Source organism: Microtus pennsylvanicus, chromosome 4 (genome assembly GCF_037038515.1).
Source record: "Microtus pennsylvanicus isolate mMicPen1 chromosome 4, mMicPen1.hap1, whole genome shotgun sequence".
NCBI classification, from domain to species: Eukaryota; Metazoa; Chordata; class Mammalia; order Rodentia; family Cricetidae; genus Microtus; species Microtus pennsylvanicus.
The window spans coordinates 96,474,756-96,492,868 of record NC_134582.1 but is presented as its reverse complement, the minus strand read 5'-3'; the positions used below and the strand labels follow the sequence as shown (position 1 = coordinate 96,492,868).

General features: G+C 40.9%; 1 protein-coding gene across 1 annotated transcript; it reads left to right on the top strand.

The window, feature by feature from the left end:
- Positions 1-5,195: 5,195 nt before the first annotated feature.
- On the top strand, positions 5,196-17,863 carry LOC142849042 (testis expressed protein 56-like). Its single transcript, XM_075971158.1, has 4 exons — positions 5,196-5,373; positions 7,753-7,951; positions 11,881-12,103; positions 17,828-17,863. Exons 1-4 carry the CDS (start codon positions 5,196-5,198, stop codon positions 17,861-17,863), a joined length of 636 nt encoding a protein of 211 aa, XP_075827273.1.
- Positions 17,864-18,113: the final 250 nt, after the last annotated feature.

The following is an 18,113-nucleotide window of genomic DNA, read 5'->3' as shown; positions in this document are numbered from 1 at the left end:
AGCTACCACGTGAGTGCTGAGAACCAAGCCTGGGTCCTCTGCAAGAGCAGCAAATGAAGTGCTCGTGATGACTTAGTCATCTTTCTAGCTCGTATTTTGTTTTCTTCATAATCAATAGTCAATTTTTTCAAGGATAACTTTTAATCATGACCTACTTTTGTTTCCAGTCAATGTCCATAGCTTCAGTTAACTATGAACATTCCACCAAGTGCTACTTAGAGTGACACTTCAGAGCATATTGTCAGTCAGCCATAGCTGTGCACATCTTTAATCCTAGCGCTCATGAAGAAGAGGCAAGCAGATCTCTGCAAGGTTAAGGCCATCCTTTCTGGTCTACATATAAATTCCAGGCCAGCCAGGGCTACATAATAAAACCCTGTCTAAAAAAACAAACAAAACATTGCTAGTCACCACCGTCAGGCAATCTTTGGGAGCAAATTCCTATATCAACACAGCTTCAACATGCCATTTCCTTTATTATGAGCCCAAAGTTTATGAGGCATCATGCCCAGATGCATTCTTGTTCACAATTTTAACCTTTCAAGCATGTGTTCCACAACTTTGAGCTGAGCAAATGTGCCTGTCATCTTTCCTTCCTGAATTATAACCTTAAATGATGTTACAAGGAGAGAGTCCCTTGTTTGTCCCAGCCACCCAGCTAGCTCACACCCGAAATAACCACACAGAAACTGTATTCATTAAAACACTGGTTGGCCCATTAGCTCTAGTTTCTTATTGGCTAATTCTTTTTTTAAAAAATATTTATTATGTATACAATATTCTGTCTGTGTGTATGCCTGCAGGCCAGAAGAGGGCACCAGACCCCATTACAGATGGTTGTGAGCCACCATGTGGACCTTTGGAAGAGCAGGCAATGCTCTTAACCTCTGAGCCATCTCTCCAGCACCTATTGGCTAATTCTTACATCTTAATTTAACCCATTTCCACTAATCTGTGTATTGCCACATGACTGTGGCTTACCAGCAAGATTCTAACCAGCATCCATCTCAGGTAGAAGATCCATGGTGTCTCTCTGACTCTGCCCTTGTTCCTTCCAGCATGTAGTTCTGTCTTCTCCGCCTACCTAAATTCTGCCCTATCAGGCCCAAAGCAGTTTCTTTATTCATTAGCCAATGAAAACAACACATAAACAGAAGAACCTCCTACACCATTTCCCCTTTTCTGTTTAAACAAAAAGGAAGGCTTTAACTTTAATATAGTAAAATTACATATAACAAAACAGGTATCAAATAAGAATTATAGTTATAATACTTATATTTACTTTATCTTTTATAACTAAGGAGAACTATAACTATGACTATAAATTCTTTAACTCCATCAAAGACTCCAAAAGGATATAATATTACCTAAGTAAATAGAAAGTGCATTGTAAGCAACTTCCAAAACTCTAGAAATGACAGAGATACCTTGCTGTTCTTTTGTACTGTTGGGGCATCCATCTTTGGCCTTCAGGCCCATAGTATCTAGTAGACTTTTCCATGAAGCAGGAAATTTCAAAGACAGTTCAATCACTTTTCTGTATCCTGCAGAACATCTGGCAGACACTTTCATGAAGCAGGAACCCTGAAGGACCATCTCACCTTTAGGCAAGTTCAGCAGTCATCTCTTTGTGGGTACTGCATGTCCAGTGAAGCAGTCCAGGCAAGAGCAGCTTCTTGCCCAAATGGCTAGCAAGCTCCATAAGGAGCCTCTTCAATGCCCATCTTCCTCTTGAAGTAGCTCGTGCTGCCAGGAGCAGATCGTCTCATTGTCATGAAAAGTCCTAAGTTATTAAAACATTTTAAATGCCATATTCTGTAGTCTTTGAAAGATATGAAGAATGCCTATCCATCTGAAATATATCTATGCACATCTAGAAAATCTAACTAACATGATTACAAACTTGACTAATATAGATGATTATCTATTCACCTGTGTTTCTTAATTATACATTACATTTTTAAATGAACTATACAATCACGATACCTTAATCAAGATCAGAAATATATATACATATAACAAAATTCACCTTAAATTCGCATCAATAAAGCAAGATCCATACCAATGCAAATTATTTATATCTATATCACATCCCCCTTTAAATATAAATAGTTATAAACAATATTTAGAAATATGGGGCACAGTTCTTTTCTCTCCAAACTGCTTCGTACTGTATGGGGGTGCTGTTAATCAGGTCTTTCATGGTGTATCCCGTGTGCTAGGTTCATCTCAGTCAGCAGTTGAGAAAGTAATTTTTTGAGGGTGTTCACAGCAACCTTTCAGGGGGGCATGGTCTATCAAACCATATTGGTCTAGAAGCAATCCACAGGGTCTCATCTTCTGTGGAAACAAAAAAAGAACCTCTTTTCTAAAGCATCATATCCTTAGACCCAAATTCTGAAGTCAAGATACATTTATAATATACATGTTGGTTTAGTTTAGCAGCCCATACAATGAAATGTCTCTCTGTACTTAGCTCCTTTACAGTCAAAAATTTTAAAGAAAACACAATAATACACAAAATCCAGACTCTCTGTGAATTTTCCATTTTCACGTGGCTTATTTTTCCTTACTTTCTTTAATCTATGATTATCTGTACTATGTCTCTTTAAAGACTTTATCCTTTTCTTAAACATTAATTTTATTTTTATGACTCTCTATACTCTTTTTCTTCTCTCTCCCAAGCCTACATACATTTATTCAACACTGTGAACTGTTTAGAGGTTGTTTATGTCTGAATCTGTGCTGTTGTGAATCTGTAATTCTTTACTGTCCAGGAGCACTTCTTAAAATGCTAAGTGCTTCTTAAAAGCTTAAATGGTGCCCTTAGTAAGGGTAAGATGATAATACCTGTTTGCCTGCCCAGTCTAACAGCAGCGCTATTATTATGGCAAATACGGGAGTTCCTGCCCACATTCCACACATTTCAGCATGGCAGAGCTGCTTGCATCTCTGAGCCATGCACACTGACCAACTTCCAGGCACAAAGCTGGTCCACGTTGCCATCAAGCAAGCTGCACCAATCTTCTCAGAAACCCCATCCAGATGCTCTGTCTCCAGCAAGAGACATAGGTTGCGCTGGTGGCACAGCCCAGAAAACTGGTATTTTAAAACCACCACTTTTTTCCTGCTTAGGCTGCTGAGCTAGGAAAATCTCTCTGCGGTATGCTGCCAGCAAACAGCAAAAAGCTGTGTTAAACTCTATATTTGTGTTTATAATTCCTTTTCAAGCCCTCTCAGGTTTTATGTGGAGTTAGTTGACCATGTTGAAGCACCAATTGTTACAAGGAGAGGGTCCCTTATTTGTCCAGGCTACCCGGCTAGCTTATACCAGAAATAACCACACAGAAACTGTATTCATTAAAACACTGCTTGGCCCATTAGCTCTAGTTTTTTATTGGCTAATTCTTACATCTTAATTTAACCCATTTCTATTAATCTGTGTATTGCCACATGACTGTGGCTTACTGGCAAGATTCTAACCAGTGTCCATCTCAGGTAGAAGATTCATGGTGTCTCTCTGACTCTGCTCTTCATCCTCCCAGCATTCAGTTCTGTCTTCTCTGCCTACCTAAGTTCTGCCCTATCAGGCCCAAAGCAGTTTCTTTATTCATTAGTCAATGAAAGCAACACATGAACAGAAGAACCTCCTACACCAAAACAGAGCTTGCTCAAGAATGTGCCCATTCTTAAAGTGCTTTTCTATATGAATATGTATCAGCTTTTCCAATGAAATCCATGCGTTTTGTTTTGCTCTAGGGGGATGGTGCTTTGGAAATAACCCATATTGTCCTGCAGTGGGTAGTAAGTCTTTCTCCATTCTTTTATTTCTTGGCCTTATGGTTCCCCAAATACAGACCCATATATTTCGTTACAATATAGGTCAATTTACACAGTGTATATAGAAGACATTTAAAAATGCTTTCTTCCTTTTCTATTTATGAAAATGAAGACTTAGAGTTATGCATTCATCTTTGCTTAGAAGAAAGAAGCCAGGGTGTGTGTGTTCTAGTTGTCATCATATTCTGTCCACTTTCTCTGTCAATTCTTTTTTCAGCCAAAAATACTTATGCAATATTGAGAAACACATTGCATTCAAGTGGTTCTTGTTAGTTCTATACAACATTTTAAATGGGTTTATATGGGTTTGGTTTTGTTTTTAAGTCTTTACTTTTTTAGTTTGAAAATTGAAGATAAAAAAGTGGAATTTCTTATTTTCTGCTCTGAACATAAATGATCTATAGAGTACAGCCATGTTATTTTAAGGTTTTTGCCTAAGGCTTTGCAGTGCAGCTAAAAAGCTAATCAACATGAGCTGCTTAGGCTACCGAGCGTGTATGGCACATGGTCTTACTATTGCACTGTGGCTTGCATTCCAGTTCAACAAGCATTAAGTAGTCATAGGGAACCCTGGTGCCCTGTCTGGCGAGTGGGCTGACAACCAAGGGGGTGACTCTAACCATGCTATTATGTTTTCATTGCAAACTGGGGAGTGGTTCTTGGTTGCTTCTCATTTGCTCCAGCTGGGCTATGAAGTTTGGGGCTTTGTTGTTATTTCAGTACTTGTTTTACCCACTTCTCCTTGGCCTACAGTGAGAAAAAACTAACAAAGTTTTATTTGTTTGTTTCTTTTGGCAATCTAGGAATGAAAAAGAGTAAAAAGCAGACAAGTCCCCTTACCTGTATTAATATGGACATTTCCTTAGTTTAGGACCATAAAGCTCTTCCTCAGGTCTACAAGGAGCAGAGCTGATGTAAACACTCTCTTTGGGGCCTCCAAAGTCTATGAAGTCTTTATGCACACACCAGGTACAAGGCCTCTAAAAGGGGAGGATAGCACGGGCTATGTGCACACCAATTGATTTCCTTTCAGGAAAACTCGCTTTTTCTCCTCAGAACTCATCCATATCCAGACAGGACACTGGAATTTCTGTGGAAAATCTCTAAATTATTTGGTAAGATACCTCCCCTAGGCAGCTTTTCTCTGCTTTGAAGATGCAGAACAAGTTCTGAGGTTTCCAGGCCAATACTTGGGCCATTGTGATGCTCAGAATGCAAATCAGTCAGAGACCAGAAAGCTTCTTCCATCACCTCCTCCTGGAGATGGCAGCAAGCTGAGGCAAAGACCAGTCACAAGACACACTGGCACATTTCGTGTGTTCTGCTTGGTTTTCTCTTTAACTTAACGAGCCATCATGGGAACAATCAACAACAATCCTTCATTCTTAAACATCTATGAGAAGATGAAAAATTATACCCAACCCGACACCCTGTGTCACACATTCGACCTTCTCTCTAACCTTCACAAGTTGCTTCCGAATCACTTGGTGGAAGTGCTTCATTCCTATAGAAGTGAAAGTGACAAAATCAAATGTAAGTGAGTAGGGGGCGGATGAGAATACGTATATTTGCATGACGTTATGAACCCTCTTCTGTTAGCTGTGAGCATTAACTTCTTGACATTGCAGGTGCCATCAGTTCATGAGATACATGCTGCATCATGGCTTGCTAAGTCTGTGTTCTCAGAACAGGTTGTGAATTTTCCCATGGGGTAGGGGTCTCTCTCTCTCTCTCTCTCTCTCTCTCTCTCTCTCTCTCTCTCTCTCGATGTTTTGAGACAGAGTTTCTCTGTATAACTTTGGAGCCTGTCCTGGAACTCGCTCTGTAGACCAGGTTGTCCTCAAACTCACAGAGATCCACCTGCTTCCTAAGTGCTGGGGTTAAAGGTATGCACCACCACTGCCCGCCAAAAATACACCTGTGGAAAGATGACCATGAGCCATGTATAGGTGTCCTCATTATAAATTAAGATGTGGCTTTGATGTTGAGATTAGTGCCAGAACTTTCAAGGTGAGGGTCAGATTACGAACTTCATTCCTTGCTTCAGTTCTCTACTATTCCCTTCTTCTTTTGCTAGGAAGACTTGGTTATTCTCCTTAAAGTAATTTTAAGTATATATTTTTTTATTATTTAGTATTACTATTTTGAGATTGAGTCTTGATAGGTTGCCCAAGATGGTCTGAAATTTCTGGATTCAAGTCCTCCTCCTGCTTCAGCTTCCTGGGTAGCTGAGACTATAGGCATGTGCCACTCCATATAGCGAGTAGTCTCTAGCTTTTGTGGTTTGGAGTGGCCTGGTGGTCTTAAATTGGGTCAGGATGGTTGAGAATTTGATTTGTAGCACTTAATGAACCCCAATCTTGAACTGTTTGACTAACTGTAAGATACTGGTAGATGGCAGCCACCTGTGCCCCAAAACTTGGAAGACAAAATAAAAACTTACACACTGATTCAAATAAGGCAAGGGCTGATACATGTTTACCGGTTGGAACTAAATGGGTTGTATTCAAGTTAATCCCTTCTTCATAATCCAGAGCATTATGAATAAGCCCATATATCCAAGTTACATTATACATTCCACATTACATAAGGAATACACACAGAATTTAAGGCACTTAGCACAGAACTTCCCAAACCAGCTACTTTTTTACTCCGTCCGTACCTTAGTTCTTCCTTTCGCTCCATTCTATTGACTTTTGTTGCTACCTTTAGGTGAATTACAGGCGAATTGCATAGCTTTGGGGAGTTATATTGCAAATGAAATATCAGTTCTGATAGAAGCTTTGAAATCCACTCTCAGTGTGTTTAGATTCTTCCCACCTCCCTCTGCTCTGGTGGATTGAGACTCTGAAGCCAGGGGAAGGCAATGGTGATGTGCTGAGTCTGCCTTTTTCTCTCTCAGCTTTTCACTTGGGGAAAGGAAATGGAACAGGAATTGCTCATGTGAAGGGCAGGCATATGTAAGCGGTTCTGGATTCTTCCGTTGTGTCGGTGTACGGTCTGTGGATCTAAAGTCCTCCATAGACTGATGATTCGAATGCTCAGTCCCAGATGGTGGCACTGTTTCAAGTGACTCCAGAGACCTAGCAAGTGGAATCAAACCGGAAGAAGTAGGTCACTTAGGAACACATTATTACTGGCAACTTTCTGATGTGCTTTTTGGCTCCTGGTTAGCTATGATGGAGACAGCTCTCTTATGGCACTTATTTCTACAGCCATGATATTCTGCCCAAGCTTGTGGGATCCAGCGACCGTGTATCCAGACCTCTAAACCATGTGCCGGAATAATCAATCCTTCTTTCAGTTGTGTCTGTCAGTTCTGATAACAGGGTGTAAACCTTACCCTCTCAAGGCAAGTCCACATTCTGTCATCCTCACTGCTGTGACCACCCAGAGAGCTCTAGCAGTAAGAGACAAAGATCTAAATCTCAAGTCTCTGTTATTGGAGCTCCAAATGCAGAACACTTCTTAGGCAAAACAGCAGGAAGATGGTGCTCCAGATTAAAAGCAAGACTATAATCTCCACTCATTCCATTTCCTCTGGGAAGTTTCAAAATGCATGATCATAATAAAATAATAATTATGACAATGGTGTTACAACTTACTATTAGTCTGCAAACTGTACTTAAGGAACCAACAATATTATCACTGGTCTTGGCACACTTAATGCATGCATTTTAGCGAATGCTTCTCTTAGACTAAGATGATAAGAAATTTTGCTGGGATAAAGGGGTGGCAGAGCTGAGAGGTAATTACCAAATTGCCAAAGTACAGCTGGGGGAAATACCTAACATGTGAGATCCTGGGTTCTGTCCTTGGTGCCCGGTACACACACACAAAGACTTTAAAGAATCTTGCTGTGAAGAGGTAGAAATGAACACTGAATCATGTTAATACTTATTCTACCACCAGGTGAGAATTCTGAATTCTCTGGCATGGAAAAGGTCCTAGCAAGACATCAGTTGCCAAGGGAGGTTAGTCTATCTCCGAAGCCAAGCAAAATGCCCTCATGGAAAAGAAAAATTATCAACAATATCAGTGGCAACTGGAAGAAATGCCATATGTGGAAGAAAAACGTATATGAACCACCCATGTGCACGATCATTGCCAGGTAGGTTCTTGGGCTTTTGTCTCCTGCTTATGTTTAAAGAAACACAGAATGGTCCCAGAAACTCTTGATTCCCACCCCTCCAATAAAAGATTTAATTTGGTCTTTATGAAACATGGAGGCTATGGAAATGGGCCTTACCTTCATAAGAGTACACAGCTTCTGCTTTCCCACATCCCAAGTTACTGAAGAAGCCCTCAGTGCAAACAGACTCATGGAGGTGGGAATAGTGGTGTGTCACCGTCACCTGTGCCTGCGGCCTCCTGGTCTAGTGCGCAGAGATCTGCAGGACTGCTGCAGGATTGCTGGAGAGGGACCCCTCCACTCAGCACCGCCATTAGCATGACCAAGGACCAGACCCTTGGCTTTATCCCCAGTCTGCCAGATTTTTACACTGGGAAAGGAGAGAGTCATTGTAAGGATGGAACAAGTCATTGTAAGGAAGGACTGAAGTACTCTCTGGCCTTCATGGAGATAAGTGGCAGCTGGAGCCCTGCTGGGAGCTTTTCTCATTAATACCAGTGAGGAATAGCTGGTCTCAGGCTAGGTGAGAAAGCCAAGTCTTAAGCTCTGGTTACTCAGCAAGCCACCTTATTTTGAACATTTCCCTGCCCATGACTTCTATTTGCTGCTTTCCTATTGCTAACTGTACTGTACAAACTGTCACCTGTGCTTTGCACCTAGTAGGCATTCACAGACTGTCAGTAGGCTGACAGGATAAGGCAGAGCCCTCTCGGATCTTAACAGAGGTTAGGATGCTAACATACAGAGGTGCAGCCCTTGAAGTTGCTGTACTAGAAGCATCCTCGGAGCCCATCATCCTAGTTAACAGATTGCCTTGTCTACTTGTCCCCTGGTGTCCCCAGTGTCAGACCTTGACAGACAGATTTAAAATTCTACAGCTAGAGATTGGGTCTCCTAGCCATAGCAGAAGCTATACCCATAAAGTCGCACCAACATGGCTGCCCAAATGTGAGCCGAACAAGGATGATACAAGTGGACATGCCAAGGTGGACAGAGGAAAGCACACAAGGCCTCAACCCTGTACAGAGAATACAGGCAACTGAGGAAAGCTGGGAGTGGGAGAAGTGGTATTCTCCAGGGAAGAGCGCACCAACTGGTTGTCCAATGCCAAATGGTCAGGCCTGAAAACACACACACACACAAACACACGCATATGTAACATTTTACAGACAGAACAAATTACATTTGGAAATACATGTATGTATGCAATAACAATTAGTAAAAAGAGACCTTGATTTTAAAGGAGAATGGAAAGGATTTTGAGGGAGGAAAAGAAAGATAGAAATAATATAATTAATTAAACTATAATCTCAAAAAAAAACTAACCTATAGCTAAAGAAACTAAAGTTATGTTTTAAGGGGACAGTGGTCATTAGAACCATGGCATTTTCAGGGTAATACAGCAACACTAAATTTCTAAAGGGTAAAAGTTATTTTAAAATATTCAAATTAAGATTATGTGACCATTTTTGGAAGCCTGTTTTTTAAATCAAGTTTCAACATCATTAGAAGGCTGTTGGTGGAGGAAGGTCATTGGTTAAATAAAAAGAAACTGCTTGGCCCTCATTGGTTAGAAGATAGGTGGGAGGAGTAAACAGAACAGAATGCTGGGAGGAAGAGGAAGTGAGCTCAGACTCCACAGCTCTCCTCTCCGGAGCAGACGCCTCAGAGAGACGCCATGCCCCAGCTCCGACCCAGGATGGACTTAGGCTAGAATCTTCCCGGTAAGACCGGTGCTCACAGATTATTAGAGATGGGTTGATCGAGATATCAGAATTAGCCAGTAAGGGCTAGAGCTAAAGGGCCAAGCAGTGATTAAAAGAATACAGTGTCCGTGTAATTATTTCGGGGCAAAAGCTAGCCAAGCAGGCGGCCGGGGTGTTGGGGACGCAGCCCCACCGCTCCTACTACTACAGGCTGTTTGGGGTATGTTACCTTCAAATGGAGTGACATGTCTTATTTAACATCCTAGCATGACCTATGGGAATGTGGCTTAACTATCAGCACCCAAGAGTGGATACTTATCTTCACATATTTCCTTCTACAGACACACATCTGCTGTCCATGAAAGTGCGGTCTGTTTTGTTCATTTGTGGGTTTCATTTGTTGTTTAGGGTCTCTGAGCTCATATAAAAATAAGAGCACAAAAAAATCAGCTGGTGGCCGGTAACATGACCTTCTAGACACTTGAAACTCTATCATCCTTACTCTCTTGTGACTTAACTGGTACCCTTAAGACCATCCATTCTTGAACTGTCCTGTAGAAAAGGGGAATAATCCAGGAAAAAAAATCTAGAAATGGAGCCCAGACCCTAAGGAAACAAACTTATAGCCAAAAGTTTCTGGGAAAAGAAAATACATAGGAGCAAAATAGTCTTCAAAGATCAGACCTTAAGAAAGAGAGCTCAAAAAATACAATTGAAATTGTTGCTAATTACATTTAAAAAGCCATAGAAAAGTTTATGTCAGAAGTCAAGAGAATGGTCCACATCTTGTTTCTTTTTGTTGTTTTGTGTGTGTGTATGAACAATATCACATTTCACACAGGACTAGAATATAGAATCCAGATAGGTAGTGATAACTGATTTCATTTCTTTTGGATAAATACTCACAATTGGTATTACTGGATCATATAATTTCTCTGGCATCATTTTCAAGGGATAAAATATGATGGGCAGCAGGCACCAGCAACTTGTTCACCTTTTCATAAAACTGAATGCTTCAGACTAAGATTATTGTGATAAAAAAATTAAGACAGAAAAATGTATAGGCTTTAATAAGTTAGCTAATTGGAAACTACTGAATGAAAAAAAGAATGCTATTTAAATTTTTATTATTTTTTGAAACAATATAATTATATCATTTCCCCCTTCCCTCTCCTCCTTTCGAACCCTCCCTTATACCCCTCTACTCTCTTTCAAATTCATGGCATGGATCTAATAGGCAGGGGCCTCTGCGACCATCACAGTTGGCAGAGCAACAATCTAGGGGAGGCCGGAAGATAGTTCAGTTCAGCGCGACTAAGCAGCAAGTATTGGTTCTAACTTCTGAAGTCTGACTCCAAGTAGTCTATTTTTAGGCATAGTTAAGCATAGCACAATATGAAAAAGTTTCCCAGTGATAATTATTGCAATCCTATGTGCACAACAAAGCTTTATGACATGACTCCGTACAAACTCTTTTTAAAGTACAAGTGACATCTTCCATAAAGATGGAGTCTATAAAGTGGCCGAGACAATCAAGATCAAGATGAGGCTCTAGGGAGGACCTGATGTGGCCTTGGCAGAAAAAAGTTATACGTCTCTGCCTTTGAAGAGACAACCCTGTGTGTTAACATTCCTGCTTACTGTAGTTCTTTGTCTTGGGCTGAGATCTCCTGAGCTGTCTGTCCCCTTCCGTGTTAGCATGTCTATGGTGGCGTCATTGTTCAGATGTTTAGGCAGACATCATTGCGAAACGTCACAGGTATGTGTATTTTCTGACATTTCAAGGAGAGACAATCTCACAGCAAATTCCCCGTTTCTCCAGTTCTTACAGTCTTCCTGCTGCCTCTTCCGCCATGATGCCTGAGCCTTCAGTGCAGGGTACTGTTGTAGATGTGTCATTTGGGACTGGACCTTGCAACTCTGTATTTTTGTCAGTGGTGGTTTTCTGTAATAGTCTCCATCAGAAATATTACTTTAAAAGGCAAAACTCCATGCCAGTTTTTGTGGGCTTCAAATAGCTCGTGAAAGGCCTTGTCAAGTTAGAAGGTTAGGCAGCTTACAGATGCCTCACAAAACACTGCCCCGGGAACATTGCTTTTCCAGTAAAACAATCCACTGTCCCCTGCTTGTGTAGGTGTGTACTGGGAGAGAGGTGGCAATGAATATTCTTATTTGTTTTCCTCCCATTTGCTCCATTTCCAGGTGGGCGAAAAAGAACATGCAACCTGCGGAGGACCTCAAGTCGGGGATCCAAAGACTGTCCGTACTAGGCCCAATTGTCTCAGTCACTCCTTGTGGGCGCCAAAGTGCTGTCGTGGTGTTCAAAGACACGACCTCAGCTTGCAAGGCTGTGAGTGCTTTTCCGACCATGACTGCAGGCACTATGTTCCAGTGCTCATGGCAGCATCGTTTCATGTCAAAAAATGTAAGACTTTCTATTGAATGTGTAACTACAACCTGTTCAGTCTGTATAATGTTACCCATATGTATATGATACCAGGGCTGACTACTTGACATTGGATAACCAATGTCTCCCACTCTCAACATTCCCCCAGTTGCCTATAGTTCTGTCTAGGGTTGAGGCTCCATAAGCTATTCCCCTTCTATCTCAGCATGTTCATTGGTGTTCATGTCTTTTTTAGGCAGCCATGTTGCCTATGTTGCCATGATAAGACTTCATGGGCATAGCCTATCTTTACATTGTTAAGAGGCATGATCTTACAGCAAAGTTTCTTTTCCTCTGTCTCTTATAGTCTTTCCATCTCCTTTTCTGCAACTGTCCCTGAGCTTTAAAAACAGGAATTGTTTTGTGGATGTGTGACTTCAGCAATAGGGGGAGTATCAGCTACTAAGTACCACAGGACCTCTTATTCTCTGTATTTTCATCAGTTGAAGTTTTCTGTGATGGTGTCTGTCTGTTGCAAAGACAACTTTCTCTGATGAGGTGTGAGGGCTACATGTATCTATGAATATAAGGGTAAGTATTTAGGATGTTCTTAGGAGTTATACTGGTTAGTAAGCTGTCCAATAGTAGGTTCACCTCTGAGATCTATGACTTCACCAGTCCTTGACAGATGGCTAGGTTTCCAGCACCAGTCATGGTTTTTCTCTTGTTGAGTGGGCCCCAAGCCCAACCAGAGAGTTGTTGATTACTGCCAAGGTATCTCTACTACTCTTAAGAGTACAACTCTGCTCTTAGTGTTATCATGACATTCTGGTCTTTGTTATGGTTCATAGGCATCATAGCTGGGTAGGAATATTGGCTGCACCCCTCTCTTGGAAGATTTCACGGCATCTTTTGGTACCATGATAGCTGGTCCTCAGGGAGGCAGCTTTCAGGTTAAGTGCAGTTTGGATCCTTGGTGCCCTGTGTCTTAAGTACATGGTGTCCTCGGCAATAGGGACTCACCTTCTGCTTCTGGGAAAATACCAAGGGCAACCGCAATCGTGTATAACATTTTGCAAGTCTCTTGGACATCTCAAAAGGAGGTTCTTTAGGCTTATTTTGGGGGCTTTGTTAAGTAATTTACAGCTCTTTGGAGGAACATGCATTGTCAGTTTAGATGTAAAAGTTTCATTTAAACTATGTTCATATACCTAGACTCACATGTGTTCTGGGTCTTTTTAGGTAACTTAATAATAACAAATAAATAAATAACATAGCTCCTTACAACAACTTTTTCAGACATCCTTTCTGCTATTCTACTCTCCCCTTTCCTTCTTTGGTATTTTTATTCTTCCCCTTCCCTAATTAGAGACCCCCATTTTTTCATTTCCCCATTCAAATCACTTGCACCCTAATATACTCCCATTGGTCCAGTGGTCCCCTTTCAGTTTCCTGGTTTCTATGGTTACTCTAAACTATATACTCACATCCGAAGACTTGGAGCTAGGAATCACAGACTAGAGAGAACATATGATGCTTGTCTCTCTAGGTCTGGTTTACCTCACGAAATGACCTTTTCTAGTTCCATTACTTTGCCTGAAAAGTTTGATTTTGTGTTTCTTTATGGATGAATAGTACTCCATAGTATGTGCGTACCACATTTTCATTATCCACTGCTGTTTGAAGGATGTTTAGACTGTTGTATGGTTTGAATGAAAATGGCTCTCAAGGGCTCATATATTAGAATAAATGGTTCACATTTGGTGGAACTGTTCTGGAAGATTACAAGTGTGACCTTGTTGGAAGATGGGCTTTGAGATTTCAAATGCCCATGACAAGTCCAATCTCATTCTCTGTCTCTCTCTGTCTCTGTCTGTCTGTCTCTGTCTGTCTCTGTCTGTCTCTCTCTGTCTCTGTCCCTCTCTCTCTCTCTCCCTCTCTTTCCAACTTGAAGATCAGGATACAACTCTTAGCTACACCTGCAGCATAATGCCTGCCTATCTGTTGTCATGCAACCCACCATGATGATCATAGACCCACCCTCTCAAACTGTAAGCAAGCCCCCAATTAAATTCTTTTATACGTTACTCTAGTTAGTCATGGCGTCTCTTCACAGCAGCAGAAAAGCAACTAAGACAGGTTGTTCCCATTTCCTAGACATTGTGAACAAAGTAGCAATAAACATGGCTGAGTGTATGTGAAATAGGCTGTCAAGTCCCTTGGGCATACTCTGAGGAGTGGTAAAGCTGTATCATATGGTAGACTTATTTTTAGCCTTCTGAGGGTTCTCCACACTGGTTTCCAGATTGTTTGAACTAGTTGGGTTTTTTTTCTTTTCTTTTTTTTTTTTTTGGTTGTTGTTGTTTGGTATTTCGAGACATGGTTTCTTTGTGTAACAGCCCTGGCTGGCTCTGTAGACCAGGCTGGGCTCAAAATCAGACATCTGCCTGCCTCTGCTTCCTGAATACTGGGATTAAAGGTGAGTGCCACCATCACCACCCAGTGTGTTTGAACTAGTTTTACAAGGCCCCATTTGTCAATTTTTTACCTCAATTCCGAGTTAAATGGGGTCTGATTTCAAAAGTCCTTCCCTACATTTATATCGTGTATGGCACTGCCTGTATTTTCTTCTAGCAGTTCCAGTGTTTCAGGTTCCACATTCAGGTCTGTGGTCCATTTGGAGTTAGTTTTTGTGCGAAGTGATGGGTACAGGTCTAATGTCAGTCTTCTACAAGTGGGCATTCAATTTTTCCAGAGCCAATTTTTGAAGACACTGTCTTTTCTCCAGTGTATATTTTTGATACATTTGTCAAATGTTAGATGGCTACAGTTACTGTTACAGTTCTTATTGTGCCCACATTATATTGTTTTTATTACTTTGCCTTTGTGATATACACTGAGGTCTGAAATGGTAATTCAATAGCATTTCTCTTTTTGCTCTGGCTCATACTGAGGTCTTTTGTGGCTCCATATGAATTTTAGAGCAATTTTTTTTCTATTTCTATGAGTAATCAATGGGAATTTTGACTGGGTAACATTGAATCTATAAATGGCTTTTGGTGGAATAGTCGTTTTTAAAATATCATTCTACCAATTCATGACCATCGTTTCCCTTTCCATTTTCTAGTGCTTTTCTCTCTTTTTGGTCAGACATTTAATGTTTCCATTGAAGAGGTCTGTGACCTCCTAGCTTAGATTTATTCCTGGATATCCTCCATAAATTCCTAAGGCTTGTTTTATGGAAGTTTTTATTTGTCATGACCGAGGCATTCTCACCATAACTTCTATGTTACTTAAGAAAAAAACCACCGTGACATGCGTGCTGCTCAAGCTCCCAAAACGGGAGCTCTCGGCACACCCTTCCTGTGAGAGGTCTAGCTGCTGCGGTGGACTTTACAGTTTTGCTTTCCTGGACACGAGCTTCAAGAGTGCATTGGAGCATTCTTCTGATGTCAGCCTTTCTTGGATGATAGTGCTCTCTTCAGCATTAACAGCGTGCAGCTTTTGCTTCTCAGTTTTTCTCATTAACTCTTGGGAAATTTTCATACCCTGTTGCAATGAAACCGAGAATAAGAGTTATTCAAACAGGAATAATATTATAGGATTCTTTTTTGTTTGTTTATTTGTTTGTTGGAGGCAGGGTCTCTCTACATGGCCTTGGCTGGTCTAGAGCACAATATATAGACCAGGCTGGCCCCCAAATCATAAAATCCACCTTCTGCAGCTTCTTGAGTGTAAGAATTAAAGGAGTACACCGCTATTCCTGGCTATTTCTAGTTTTACAAATTGTTTATTTGAGTGTATGTCTGTTTTGACTATTTGCATGTGTACGTACCATGTGCATGCAGTGATTACAGTGGCCAAAAAAGGATGCTAGATCCCCTTGGACTGGGGTTACAGATGGTGAGCCACTATGTGGGTGCTAAAAATTAAACCTGGGCTCTCTGGAATAGCAGCAAGTGCTCTTGGCTGCTAGGCCATGTCTCCATCCCCCTTTCTGCCTTTTCTTCTTTCCATTTTTTAATTTCTTTTTTCTTTTCTTTCTTTCTTTCTTTTTTTTTGTTTGCGTTTTGAGACAGTGTTTTTCTGTGTAGCTTTGGAGCCTGTCTTAGAACTCATTCTGTGGACCAGGCTGGCCTGAAACTCAATGAGATCCACCTGCCTCTGACTCCCAAGTGCTGGGATTAAAGGCATGAGCTCCCACCACTTAGCTACTGTTAAATCGTTCTAAGATGTGCAGGCTTCCCAAGCCTGACTGTGTAAAGATGAACACAGTGAGTGTGAGGCAGCTCTGTTATTATACATTTCTAAACAACCCTAGATGGATACAAATCTTCTGGTTCCAGAATAACACACTCAACAGTAAGGATGTAAGAACAATCAGCCACGAGCTACTACCTATACAAACTGATGTGCTATAGAGTGGGGTCCCCTAAATATACTCAACCTCCTCACCTCCCACCTGAATTCCAAAGTAAAAAAGCTGGGTGTCTACTGACATCCTCCTGGAGTCATCCCCATGAAGGATGTCCCATTTGACCTTGTAACATGGAAATGTCTATCTAGTAAGTTCTCTTTAAAAATATCACTTAATAGACGTGATTATAGCATCTTTGGTTAACTGCTAACATGTTTCTCCATATTTTTAAAGTTAAATTATTTGCCTTAGCTGTGAATTACAAGAATTATTTGTAGACACAGGTTACAAGTAAATATCATGCAAAGATTTTTTACTGATCTGTGGCTTATCATTACTTTTAAACAAAAATAATGGCTCTTGCTACGTAGCACAGGCTAGCCTCAAACTTAAAGCAGTTCTCTGCTCAGCCTCACAGAAGAGTGCTGGGCTCACAAGCATCACAAGCATGAACTATCACACCCTGCTGGCTGGTGTGTGTGTGTGTGTGTGTGTGTGTGTGTGTGTGTGTGTGTGTATGAAGGGGTAGTGGTGAGGAAGAGTGTAGGAGAGGGTCTCGTGTAGCTCAGGGTGGACTTCAATTTGCTGTGTGGCCAAAGATGACCAACTTCTGACCTTCTGTCCTCTCTGCTTCCTAAGCACTCGGAATACTCCCACACATCACTGCACACACATCTCCATCCATTTCAATTTCAGTACGCCTACTTATCTGTGAGTGTGTGTGTGTGTGTGTGTGTGTGTGTGTGTGTGTGTGTGTGTGTGTGTGTGTGTGAATTGGTTCTCTCCTACCATGTGGGTCTCAGGCTCTGAACTTAGACCATCATACTCAATGACAAACGCCTTTGCTAGAGCAGCTGTCTTGCCCGCTCCACAGAGTTCTCTCTCTCTTGTTAATGTTCTCTCTCGTGGTTTAAAGAGCCCTTATGTTTCATTTCTTGTGTCTTTTTTATTTCTCCTCACTGCCAATTTTTACATGGATTTTTGATTGATTGCTTTATAAACATGTTCTTTTTTTCTATACTTAAGAAAAAATTTTCATGAGACAAAGTCTTACTCTATAGCTCAGACAGGCTGGCTTCAAATTCATGACAATCTTCCTGCCTCAGCTTTCCAAGTGTTGGTATTACAGGTAAAAGCCAACACATTGTTTATTTATATAGTTTTGTTGAATAATAAATATTATTAAAAGAGTCACTGATGTAAGTAGACAAATACTTAAACTTAATTTTTAATGGTAAGACATAGTAGTTATTTTAATGCATATTTGTGAGAATATATGATTTATGTAGCATATAAATGAAAACATAAAATACTCTCATTAATGTCACTTTTCTTTTTCACCCCAGAAACTTTGGTCAAGAAGACACCCTTCAAGAATATAATAGACAACGTAGCTTCAGGAATATAATGAGAAAAGAAACCACAGCTAAGTTGACATAAATAGGTACAAATGAGCATGGCAAGGAGTAGTTATTGCATTGCTATTTCCGAAGATGGAATGGTGGATGCAGTTAAGGGCTAAGATTCTAGCGATGAACTGATTAAAAATTTTGGGACAGTCCCTTACCCTCTCTGTGACAGTTTCCTCTATCCGTAAACCTAGTATGACCTCATAGGGCTGCTGTGTGTATT